The sequence below is a fragment of the Nannospalax galili genome, unplaced genomic scaffold (genome assembly GCF_000622305.1).
Source record: "Nannospalax galili isolate Female #2095 unplaced genomic scaffold, S.galili_v1.0 scaffold525, whole genome shotgun sequence".
NCBI classification, from domain to species: Eukaryota; Metazoa; Chordata; class Mammalia; order Rodentia; family Spalacidae; genus Nannospalax; species Nannospalax galili.
The window spans coordinates 3,581,642-3,592,968 of record NW_008353937.1 but is presented as its reverse complement, the minus strand read 5'-3'; the positions used below and the strand labels follow the sequence as shown (position 1 = coordinate 3,592,968).

At 48.4% G+C, this 11,327-nt stretch overlaps 1 protein-coding gene across 1 annotated transcript in view; it reads right to left on the bottom strand.

Moving 5' to 3' along the window:
- The window catches only part of LOC108491692, a gene marked incomplete at its 3' end in the record, with an annotated part of 53,192 nt that overhangs the window by 1,374 nt on the left and 40,491 nt on the right, over positions 1-11,327 (bottom strand). Inside the window, exons 10-14 of the mRNA XM_017802699.1 lie at positions 10,360-10,413; positions 7,892-7,945; positions 4,011-4,064; positions 2,551-2,622; positions 1,291-1,447 (exon numbers count right to left, since the gene is read on the bottom strand). Of these exons, the coding sequence (XP_017658188.1) occupies positions 1,291-1,447; positions 2,551-2,622; positions 4,011-4,064; positions 7,892-7,945; positions 10,360-10,413 (391 nt within the window). The remainder of the gene's footprint in view (positions 1-1,290; positions 1,448-2,550; positions 2,623-4,010; positions 4,065-7,891; positions 7,946-10,359; positions 10,414-11,327) is intronic.

Below are 11,327 nucleotides of genomic sequence, written 5' to 3'. Positions count from 1 at the left end.
GTTAGGGAAGACCTGGGGAGCCTGCGAACATGAATATTTTTCTGAAGGGCCATTGGGGAGCTCGAGAGGATTCACATAGGCAGCGGCGTCACTACTAGCACCTGGAGCTGATGCAGACTCAGAAACATCTCTCCTTCCCCAATCCAGTAAGTGTGTGTGTGTGATAGGTCCAGTGAATGAGTCTGCAACTGGGCTAGGAGCAAAGTCTTCCCAAACATGCTTGATCCCTCTTCAAGGGAGACAGCCACTTACAAAAGTGGCCCAAAGGCACACTGTGACAAAGGGAAGGGAGCAGGCTTTGGTACACACGAGGGACTTCCTTCGAAGTCTTTTCTCCGCATCTGTTCATTCTAATCATCAAACACTTTGTGTGCCTTCTGGGAGCTAGCCTTCTATGCTGGGACAGAACAGAGCAGGTGTTCAGTAGGGCATCCCCTCTGGTGGTCTACCCGAGGAGGGAGCCCTAGAAACCAAGTTGGCATTCCAGGGAGGGGCCAAAATGGCATCAGCTAAGAGAAGGAGGAACACTGGGTGGTACTGGGGCATCACGGAGGCCACTGGGCTGCAACGGGAGAGCAGGGCTGTGATTTCAGCTGCAAAGTGGTCTGAAATGCTGATGACCACAGACCTCTGCCACAGAGGCTCAAGACTGAATAGAGGAACATCAGAAGGAGTGATGGTTAGCTTTCATGGTCTGCTCAACACAGTCTAGAATTAGCTGGGAAAAGGTCTCAGTGAGGAGCCGTCTACATTGGGTTGGTCTGTTGGAGAGCATCGTGATTAAGTTAACAGATGCATGAAAGCTAGTCTGCTGGGGTGACACCATCTTCTAGGGAGAGGGTCCTGAGCTGTATAGGCTTAGAGACATCGAGCCGAGGACAAACTAGCGAGCAAGCGTGCACGCGGGCATTCATTTCGCTCTGCTCTTGACAGTGGATGTGATGTGACCAGCGTGTGAGGTTCCTGCCTCGGTTTCCCCACAATGATGAATTGCAAGCTGGAACTGTAAGCTGAAATACCCCCCAACCCCAAGTTGCTCTCGGTTGCAGCACTTTATCAGAACACTGGGAATGAAACCCCAGCAGAAGGCTCCTGCAATGGTCCACGAGAAGAAGGACGACAGATTGGATCAGGTACCATTTCGAAGCAATGGACAGAACTGAGAGGCACCAGGAAACTGGAGCTGACAGAACTTTGCTGACGCTGAGGGTAGGTAAGAAAAGAGGTTCATTGACCTGGTGACCCCAGAGGCTGCACGACTTATGAGAATCTGTGAAATTCAAACATTACCCCAAGTACAAAAAGCACATTGACGTAGGTGGAGCTCAGGGCTGTGGGCCCTGGACAGGCTTCCCAGGCTTGGTGCCCATCTGTGATTCCATGGGAAAGGGCGGGAGTGAGGAATACTTGCCTCCTTGCCTGGAGCTCCTTTCTCTCCAGCTTCTCCCTAGGAAATAGAACACAGGGTCACTGGAGGGACAGCATCAGACCAGCTCATGACAATCTTCTTGATGGAGATTTCACTGATCATGCTCCAGCAAAGGCCTATCTGACAGGTCATCCCATGGGAGACCCTCTGGTCAGCTCAAACAGGGGAAGGTTCAGAATTGTCCCAGAGTGGGAATGGGGCCCTCTGGTTCTGGAATCATTGTCAATGGGACTCATGTGACTTCACCACGCAGGCCTCCATGGGCGCCAGTTTCACCAGTTGTCAGAGGGAAGGAGAAAGCTCTGAGCAACAGGTCACAGTGGGTGAAGTAAGATGACACAAAGAAACTGGATTCTCAATGCAAATTCGATTGCTCTATTGATTGACTCTGTGACCTTAGACAACCTCCTCATGAACGCCTTAAGTTCATTTTGCCTTAGTTTCTTCATCTGTAGAATGGGAAAAGTCACTGCACCTGTGTCATAGGGTACCATGAGACTTAGAAGCAGTAAGATATATAAAGAACAGTCACCAGCCACCAACCTGCAGGAAGAGCCAGACAACTGATCTTGTTTTTATAAGTAAGGAATAAATTTTGTAAAATGTGGGCACCTAGCTGCCCTTTATGTAGACTATCTCACTGACTCCTCAGAAGTGGATGGATGATATGCTGTTCCACTATTTGATTTATATATATATATAGTGTATTGCCTGTATGTATGTAATGCCCACAGAGTTCAGGAAAGGGTGTTAGATCCCTTGAAACTGGACTGGAATTATGGACAGCTGTTAGCTGCCATGTAGATGATGGGAATCAAACCTGGGTCCTCTGTAAGAACAGTCAGTGCTCTTAACTGCTGAGCTATCTTTCCAGCCCCACGCCACAGTATTTGAGTAAGGAGACAGCCGCAGGCTGAGATGTTATAGAACCTTCCTAAGGTCTCAAGGTTAGAGAGTGGTGGGCCTGGGAATCCCATGCGGACGTGGCTCTCTACTCTCCTAAATCACGAGCACTTTGACTCCACACCTTCTTATCATGACTTGAACAAAGGGATATGAGAACAGAGGAGAAGGCTGAACGTGGAGCCAGGCATCTTGACTGCATGGGGTTCTCTACTTACAGGAGGCCCCCGGGGACCCAGGAAACCAGGAAGTCCTGGGCTGCCATTTTCCCCTTTGCTTCCCTTCTGGCCCTGTGAAGTGAAAACAGGGAATTCGTTCTTCAAGGTCAGGTGCTAATAACTCCAGAATATTCAGAAACTTGATAAGCTTGCTAACTACGAAGCCCTAGACATCCACCATATAGAAGACCCTTCGCTGCAGTGGAGGGAGGGTAGGTCAGCAAGAGACATGGGATTTGTGGGCCTTGATGTCACTGCAGAGGGCTGGGGGAGGAAGGCAAGGGAGGAACACCTCCACAGATGGAGGACGGCCTGTCTATTGAAGCAGCAATACAGTGTGGGATAGGTACTAGAGACAACATGTAATGGAGCCATGTAGTCCAGACACATATGACACCTCAAGAGACCCTGGCTGAGGTGGCACACTGCTTCCCACATGGCAGCCGAGCCTCACAGCGCAGAGGCTGCAACCTTTGGGGAGTTTGTGCAGCCTAATGTGTCAGGTTTTCACAAAGCCATGACATGTGATCAGCTCCTCTTCTGGGTGGATCCATCCTCATAATCCAACCTTACCCTACTGGCTAGTCTCAGCAGGCCCCACAGACCCTACACCAGGGTTCCTGATGAATCACACTGAAACTGTCAGGTGGGCAGACACTCAGCACAGCTGTCCTCCATCCAGCAGGAAAGACTCTACCAGTGTGACTGAGCATCCCAACTACCTGGGATTGGTGGAGTTCTGCTCACCCTGATTTCTACAGTGCTAGTCTGGCCAGGACTGGCTAGCACGCTACCCTGGCCAAGCGTGGCTTGGCGCATCACATTAGCAATTGGCTCCTGACCAGAGTTCTCAACCTATGCAAATAAAAATACCAGCAGGTAAGGCAAGCAGAGGACGAGTGCTCGGTCTTGAACTCAGCCAAGCCTCGAGTCTATCAGAGAACCATCTAGTCCAGGGTGTCTCCCCACTGAACAGGTCTGAACCCTGAATCCTGAAATTTCTATTCAGTGCCCAGGACTCTTCTTGTCAATCAGGCCAGCCTCTTTCTACTACCTGTGATAGTCTTTCTTGTTTTCCATCCACTGGCCCTACTTCTTTTCCTGTGCTGAACACCCACCTTGTCAAGGGAGATGGTCAAGGTTGCTTGACGACCCAGTTCCTTCCTTCTCTGAAATCATTAAACACTGAAACCTTCCTATACACCTTTCATTTAGTAATTGTAGGTCCCTGTGGTTTAGACAGCAAGTAATTGGGTATATAGTCACATGTACGCTAAACTTGGAAAGAGGTGCAAACCCAATCCTCTAGCTTCTGATCTATCTGTAGATCAGAAATCCATTAACTATGGACTTTTTCCACCAACAGTTTCAGTGACGGACACTAAACAACATGTGATGCAAATCTCTGACTCTCTCAGACCAGGCCCTGACACCATCACCCAGCTGGGATGAGTACTCACTGGTGCCCCCGGATGGCCAGGGTCTCCTGGGGATCCAGGTAATCCACTGCTACCCTGGTGGAAGAAACAGAAATGATCATCCTGCCAGGACTCTGTATCAGGGCATCCAGACAGGGCATTAGAGCAATACTGACTGCAAGTGGAGGAATCCCACAGGCCATTCTCACTAAGGCTCATATGGCTCTCTGCAGCCCATGACATGTCACAGAGGATGCTTTTCAACATGCAAAGGGAGCTCCTGATATTTAATTCATAACATTATTATGGAACTAAATGAGTCCGTGGGCATGAAAAGCACTAGCTCAGTTACTGGTCCCCACACTGCATAGGAAAGCAGTAAGCAGGACCACGCTCATTCATCCTTCCATTCATTCTTACAGGCTGGGTTGAGAAACAAACAAGACAAGCATCCATCAGGACACAACTCAGGAAAGCGGCCGGCATCATGAGTTGCAATGAAGGAAGCAAGTTCTCAGGCTCTTCTCCTTCAGGCCCCGGGGCATGATTATAATCCTGCTTAACAGATAAAGTCAGAGGCACAGGGAGCCTCTGGCTTGTGCAGTTATTCAGTTAGGGAGTGGAAGGACCCATTCACTCCAGGTTCTGAGACTTACTATCTCGAATCTAACATTCTCCAACTTGACCGCTGTTCTGTGCACGTTTATATTTTTGGAAAACACATCTAACCAATAATATTCCTCATGTTTACATATGCCTGTAATCCTAGCATTTGGGAGGGAGAAGCAAGATAATCAAGCACTCAAGGTCATCCCAGCTACATCGTGAGTTAGTGGCTACCCTGGGCTACATGACAGCCTTTCTCAAAACAAAGAAAGGATTTTTCATATAATAAAGATCAGGAAAAGAAAACAACCTTATTGCCTAAAATGTACCGCTCAACTTCACGAGACTCAACACTTTCTGCCCACCAGGCAGCCCACTGAATGCTCTCCCTGGCTTGACTTCCATCTCGGCCATGAGTCTGTGACGCATGGCTCTAATGTTTCCAGCAGCTTGTCCTATACCTCTGATGCAGGGACTCACTAAAGTGTCAGCATCCCCAAAACATGTTACAGTCAACAGCCTTTAGCTGAATCAGACCCTCTCCTAACTCAGCCACTCCTCACACCAAATGCAAACATTATCAGCATTTTACATATGGGGAGATCAAGGCACAAAAATGCTAAGCAACCAACCCAAGAGGGAAGTGAGGAATCCACTCTGAGCTGGAGCAGATCTGAACCTGTGCTGTAATGCATCGCCCTCATGAAGGGCATAGCTCGTGAGTTAGTGAGCAGAAACACAGCCTCCACTTGGCGCTTAAAATGTGCCCGTGAGACTGTGGACATTCGTGTTCTTCATGTCACCAGACCCTCCCAAAAACCATGTAGCATAGATGACCTTATTCTGATATCACAGAGAAGACAGCTGAGACACAGAGAAGACCCAGGTTGTACACAGGCTCCCGAGCTGGTGAGCGCAGAAATGGGAAACATGATGGGTATTTCTGATTGGCAGGCATGCTCAGCCCTTCCAGCAAGCGCTGCCTGCTGCCCCTCCCTCTCTCCCTCCGCCTACCCACCCATCTGTGTCTCTCTAAAAATATATACTTCAGTTCATCCCTATGGAAATGATACCTCTCCTGCTTCCCTCTCTGGTCCTCCCTCTGCAGGACAAGGACCACAACACATCAGCACATAGCACTGGCCCTAGGGGCCATCTGTTCCCTGTGAACTCGGACTTGTTGTGGCTGGGACCGGTTTCCTTCCCAGGCCCCAGAGTCACACTGTATGTCTCACCCTCCATGAAAGTGCCCCTCTGGACTCTATGATACCCATGATGGAGGCTGCAGTCCCTTCTCCAACTGTTATGAATGTCAGACTCCTGATTCAACCTCCTCCCTGCAGGGTACCTTTCTGCCAAGGCAATCTAGTGTACACTCTTCTAGCACAGAGCCTTACGTTTCAGATTCTTGGCCCAGGCTGCTTAAGTTCAAAGGCTGGCTCGAAGGTTGACTGCCTAGATGATCTTGGGCAAAATATTAACATCTCTGTGTCCCCTCTTCTCATCTATAGATTCACACCACCCATCTCATGGGTCTGAAGGGAACACTGAATGAATGACATCAATACCTCACATAGTCCCCAGCACTGAACACTGCAATATTACTTTGAAATCAGTGGCTGTGAGATGGTTATCACACGGGCTATACCCATTCCTGTGCGTCTGTAGTTTAAGGAAAGCAAAATGAAGGTTTGTGAGATGTGTACACATTTACAACAACCACAGACATAAGTGAAATTTATTTGCAAATACAGTCATGCACAACACGATGGCTGGGGTGTATTATATGGGTTAGATCTTATTCTCACACAGTCTGTAGCATATCTGTGGTACATTTTCTTGGTGGTTATTTGATGTGGGGTGGCCCAGCCCACGGTTGGCCATGCCACCACTGGGCAAGTGATCTTGGGCTATGTCCAGATAGCTAGCTGAGCATGGTCCAGAGAAAGCAAGCCAGTAGGGAGCATTTCTCTGTTTGAGCATTTCTGACCAATGTTCCTGCCCTGACTTCCCCCAGCGATAGACTATGGACGGAAGTGTGAGTCAAATGAACCCTTTCTTCATTAAGCTGCTCTTGGTCATGATGTTTATCACAGCAATGGAAAGCAAAGCAGGGCACATAGGCAGCAGCGGGTAGCTTGTGTCCCCAGCGGTGGACCCGCAGGCTGTGATGGAGCCTAAAAGTACCTAGCGCCTAGAGACACCACAGCCCTCTGGATGTCACAGCACAGCATCACTCAGAGTCTGGAGGTGACGCTGGAGAGACAAACCTACTGGCAGTGGCAGGTGCGTAAAGGAGCATGTCCACACTGACCATGTCATTAGACAACGTAAACTCCGCTCTGGTCTACGTACTTACAATAGTGCACTGTCCACCTCTGTTGTAGAGTGTGCTTATACTCACTAGAAGCAAAGTTTCACTTAAACAGTATGCTGTGTGTGTGGTACACCTGCTGCCGCCTCATACAGTTCTCTCAGTCGGTCACATTTGTCTCTTTACACAGCACCCGGCACCTGAATAGATATCTACCTCTCTGCCGTCCTTCATACTCTCTGATGTTCCTATTGTATGAACAGGAAAGCATAACACCCAAAATATTTGCATGTAGAGTGTTATGGGTTAAAGTGACATGTTGAAATGCTAACACCCAGGCCCTCAGAATGTGAAGTTATGTGTTAACAAGATGACCAGAGATGTAATCGGTTACATGAATTGATGTGTATTATGTTGGATCCCTAATCCAATATGACTGGTGTCCTTATGCAAGAAGAAAATGGGAGGTGCACACAGACACACACACATACACACACACACACACAGGAAGAGCATCCTGAGAAGCGTGGATGGGGAGTTACGTGTATAAGCCAAGGAATGTAAGGATAGTCTGCTAACCCCACAAAGTGGAGACATAGGGATGCTTCTTTTCATAGCTGGCAACTGACCCTCCACCTCTGGCCTCCAGAAACAAAGGGCGATATATTTGTATCGAAGCTATCAGCTGTGATGCTTGTGGAAGCATCTACAGGAAACTCAGATATAGCACATGGATCAATCTGGGCAATGGACCAAAGTTGGAAGGATAGCAGCCCCTTTAGGGTCCCTGTGGGTTCTATGGGTGGACTGTGAGTGGGCTATGCAGCGGTATGTGTAGGAGAGGGCTAGAGGCAGATGGCAGTGGCTGTTTAGTATCTGCTAAGACACAGAACATCATTTTTTAAAAAGTATATGTATCTACGCAAAGGTCAACCAATCCAATGTCAACATGGTAACAGCCCCACTGAACTGTGTAGTAAATTACTCTCACAGCAAAACTCACCGGTGAGCCCCTTGGCCCTCTGGGGCCCTGTGGTCCTGCAGGTCCAGTATCACCCTGGAACAAACAGAGAGGAGTCATACCACAGAGTCACATGTGAAGATGGCCCAGGCCCAGTGTCAGATGTGGAGCAGACTTCACCAACAGACCCAAGGGACTCAGAAGTGTGTTCGAACATTTCTTTGTGAATTGACAGTGGTTCCAAACATGTGCAAAGTCACTCACCCAGACAAGGGAATGCTTATTAGCTTGCACTTCTAAATGTAAATGTTTGTTCACTGGCACAGACATGGACTACCTGCTACCGCAGAGGTTTAAGGTAGCCTCATCTTGAAGTAAGACTCTCAAAGTTCTTGTCCTGGGTCACTGGGTGGAAAGCTGAGACCGTGCCTGCTCCAGTCACCACAGTAAGAAACCTGAAGCCTTGTGTTCAACACATGACAGTGTGAAAAGCAGTAGCAAGTGATTCAGCAGCAGCAGCACCTCACAGTGTCCCGAGCACCCTCCTCACATAGCACAACCTGACCCATGATGTGGATGAAAGCACAGAATCTCGCTGAAGGGAACACTGAATGAATGACATCAATACCTCACATAGTCCCCAGCACTGAACACTGCAATATTACTTTGAAATCAGTGGCTGTGAGATGGTTATCACACGGGCTATACCCATTCCTGTGCGTCTGTAGTTTAAGGAAAGCAAAATGAAGGTTTGTGAGATGTGTACACATTTACAACAACCACAGACATAAGTGAAATTTATTTGCAAATACAGTCATGCACAACACGATGGCTGGGGTGTATTATATGGGTTAGATCTTATTCTCACACAGTCTGTAGCATATCTGTGGTACATTTTCTTGGTGGTTATTTGATGTGGGGTGGCCCAGCCCACGGTTGGCCATGCCACCACTGGGCAAGTGATCTTGGGCTATGTCCAGACAGCTAGCTGAGCATGGTCCAGAGAAAGCAAGCCAGTAGGGAGCATTTCTCTGTTTGAGCATTTCTGACCAATGTTCCTGCCCTGACTTCCCCCAGCGATAGACTATGGACTGGAAGTGTGAGTCAAATGAACCCTTTCTTCATTAAGCTGCTCTTGGTCATGATGTTTATCACAGCAATGGAAAGCAAAGCAGGGCACATAGGCAGCAGCGGGTAGCTTGTGTCCCCAGCGGTGGACCCGCAGGCTGTGATGGAGCCTAAAAGTACCTAGCGCCTAGAGACACCACAGCCCTCTGGATGTCACAGCACAGCATCACTCAGAGTCTGGCAGTGACGCTGGAGAGACAAACCTACTGGCAGTGGCAGGTGCGAAAAGGAGCATGTCCACACTGACCATGTCATTAGACAACGTAAACTCCGCTCTGGTCTACGTACTTACAATAGTGCACTGTCCACCTCTGTTGTAGAGTGTGCTTATACTCACTAGAAGCAAAGTTTCACTTAAACAGTATGCTGTGTGTGTGGTACACCTGCTGCCGCCTCATACAGTTCTCTCAGTCGGTCACATTTGTCTCTTTACACAGCACCCGGCACCTGAATAGATATCTACCTCTCTGCCGTCCTTCATACTCTCTGATGTTCCTATTGTATGAACAGGAAAGCATAACACCCAAAATATTTGCATGTAGAGTGTTATGGGTTAAAGTGACATGTTGAAATGCTAACACCCAGGCCCTCAGAATGTGAAGTTATGTGTTAACAAGATGACCAGAGATGTAATCGGTTACATGAATTGATGTGTATTATGTTGGATCCCTAATTCAATATGACTGGTGTCCTTATGCAAGAAGAAAATGGGAGGTGCACACAGACACACACACATACACACACACACACACCAGAGATGTAATCGGTTACATGAATTGATGTGTATTATGTTGGATCCCTAATCCAATATGACTGGTGTCCTTATGCAAGAGGAAAATGGGAGGTACACACACACACACACACACACACACACACACACACGGAGGAAGAGCATCCTGAGAAGCGTGGATGGGGAGTTACGTGTATAAGCCAAGGAATGTAAGGATAGTCTGCTAACCCCACAAAGTGGAGACATAGGGATGCTTCCTTTCATAGCTGGCAACTGACCCTCCACCTCTGGCCTCCAGAAACAAAGGGCGATATATTTGTATCAAAGCTACCAGCTGTGATGCTTGTGGAAGCATCTACAGGAAACTCAGATATAGCACATGGATCAATCTGGGCAATGGACCAAAGTTGGAAGGATAGCAGCCCCTTTAGGGTCCCTGTGGGTTCTATGGGTGGACTGTGAGTGGGCTATGCAGCGGTATGTGTAGGAGAGGGCTAGAGGCAGATGGCAGTGGCTGTTTAGTATCTGCTAAGACACAGAACATCATTTTTTAAAAAGTATATGTATCTACGCAAAGGTCAACCAATCCAATGTCAACATGGTAACAGCCCCACTGAACTGTGTAGTAAATTACTCTCACAGCAAAACTCACCGGTGAGCCCCTTGGCCCTCTGGGGCCCTGTGGTCCTGCAGGTCCAGTATCACCCTGGAACAAACAGAGAGGAGTCACACCACAGAGTCACATGTGAAGATGGCACAGGCCCAGTGTCAGATGTGGAGCAGACTTCACCAACAGACCCAAGGGACTCAGAAGTGTGTTCGAACATTTCTTTGTGAATTGACAGTGGTTCCAAACATGTGCAAAGTCACTTCACCCAGACAAGGGAATGCTCATTAGCTTGCACTTCTAAATGTAAATGTTTGTTCACTGGCACAGACATGGACTACCTGCTACCGCAGAGGTTTAAGGTAGCCTCATCTTGAAGTAAGACTCTCAAAGTTCTTGTCCTGGGTCACTGGGTGGAAAGCTGAGACCGTGCCTGCTCCAGTCACCACAGTAAGAAACCTGAAGCCTTGTGTTCAACACGTGACAGTGTGAAAAGCAGTAGCAAGTGATTCAGCAGCAGCAGCACCTCACAGTGTCCCGAGCACCCTCCTCACATAGCACAACCTGACCCATGATGTGGATGAAAGCACAGAATCTCGGACATGTTACTGTACAAAGTAGACTGTGTACTGCTTCAGAAATGGGTTTGTAAATTAAAGAAGGAGGAAGAGAGTATCTCCCATCAGCTGCCATGCTGGGCCCCTGTCCCAGCCCCACCCTGTCTGTCAGGAGAGGGACACACAGCCCCATCCTTGTACCCCGTGCTTCCTCTATGGAGACTGTGAAGGAGTAAGCTGGGTCAGGATTCACAAATTGTCCTTCAGGGTTCAGACCCCACCGGAGTTGATCAGAGGTAAGCTCTATATAGCTGCATGCACGGGACTCCACGTACTGGGTTGATTTTATAAATTCTACGAGGAAACATTGGAACTTCACTGCATCTACTCTGTGGTTCCCTCCAGTTCCTTCACAGTAGACGTGAAGGAAAATTCCCGGGGGGCGGGGGGTGCTTT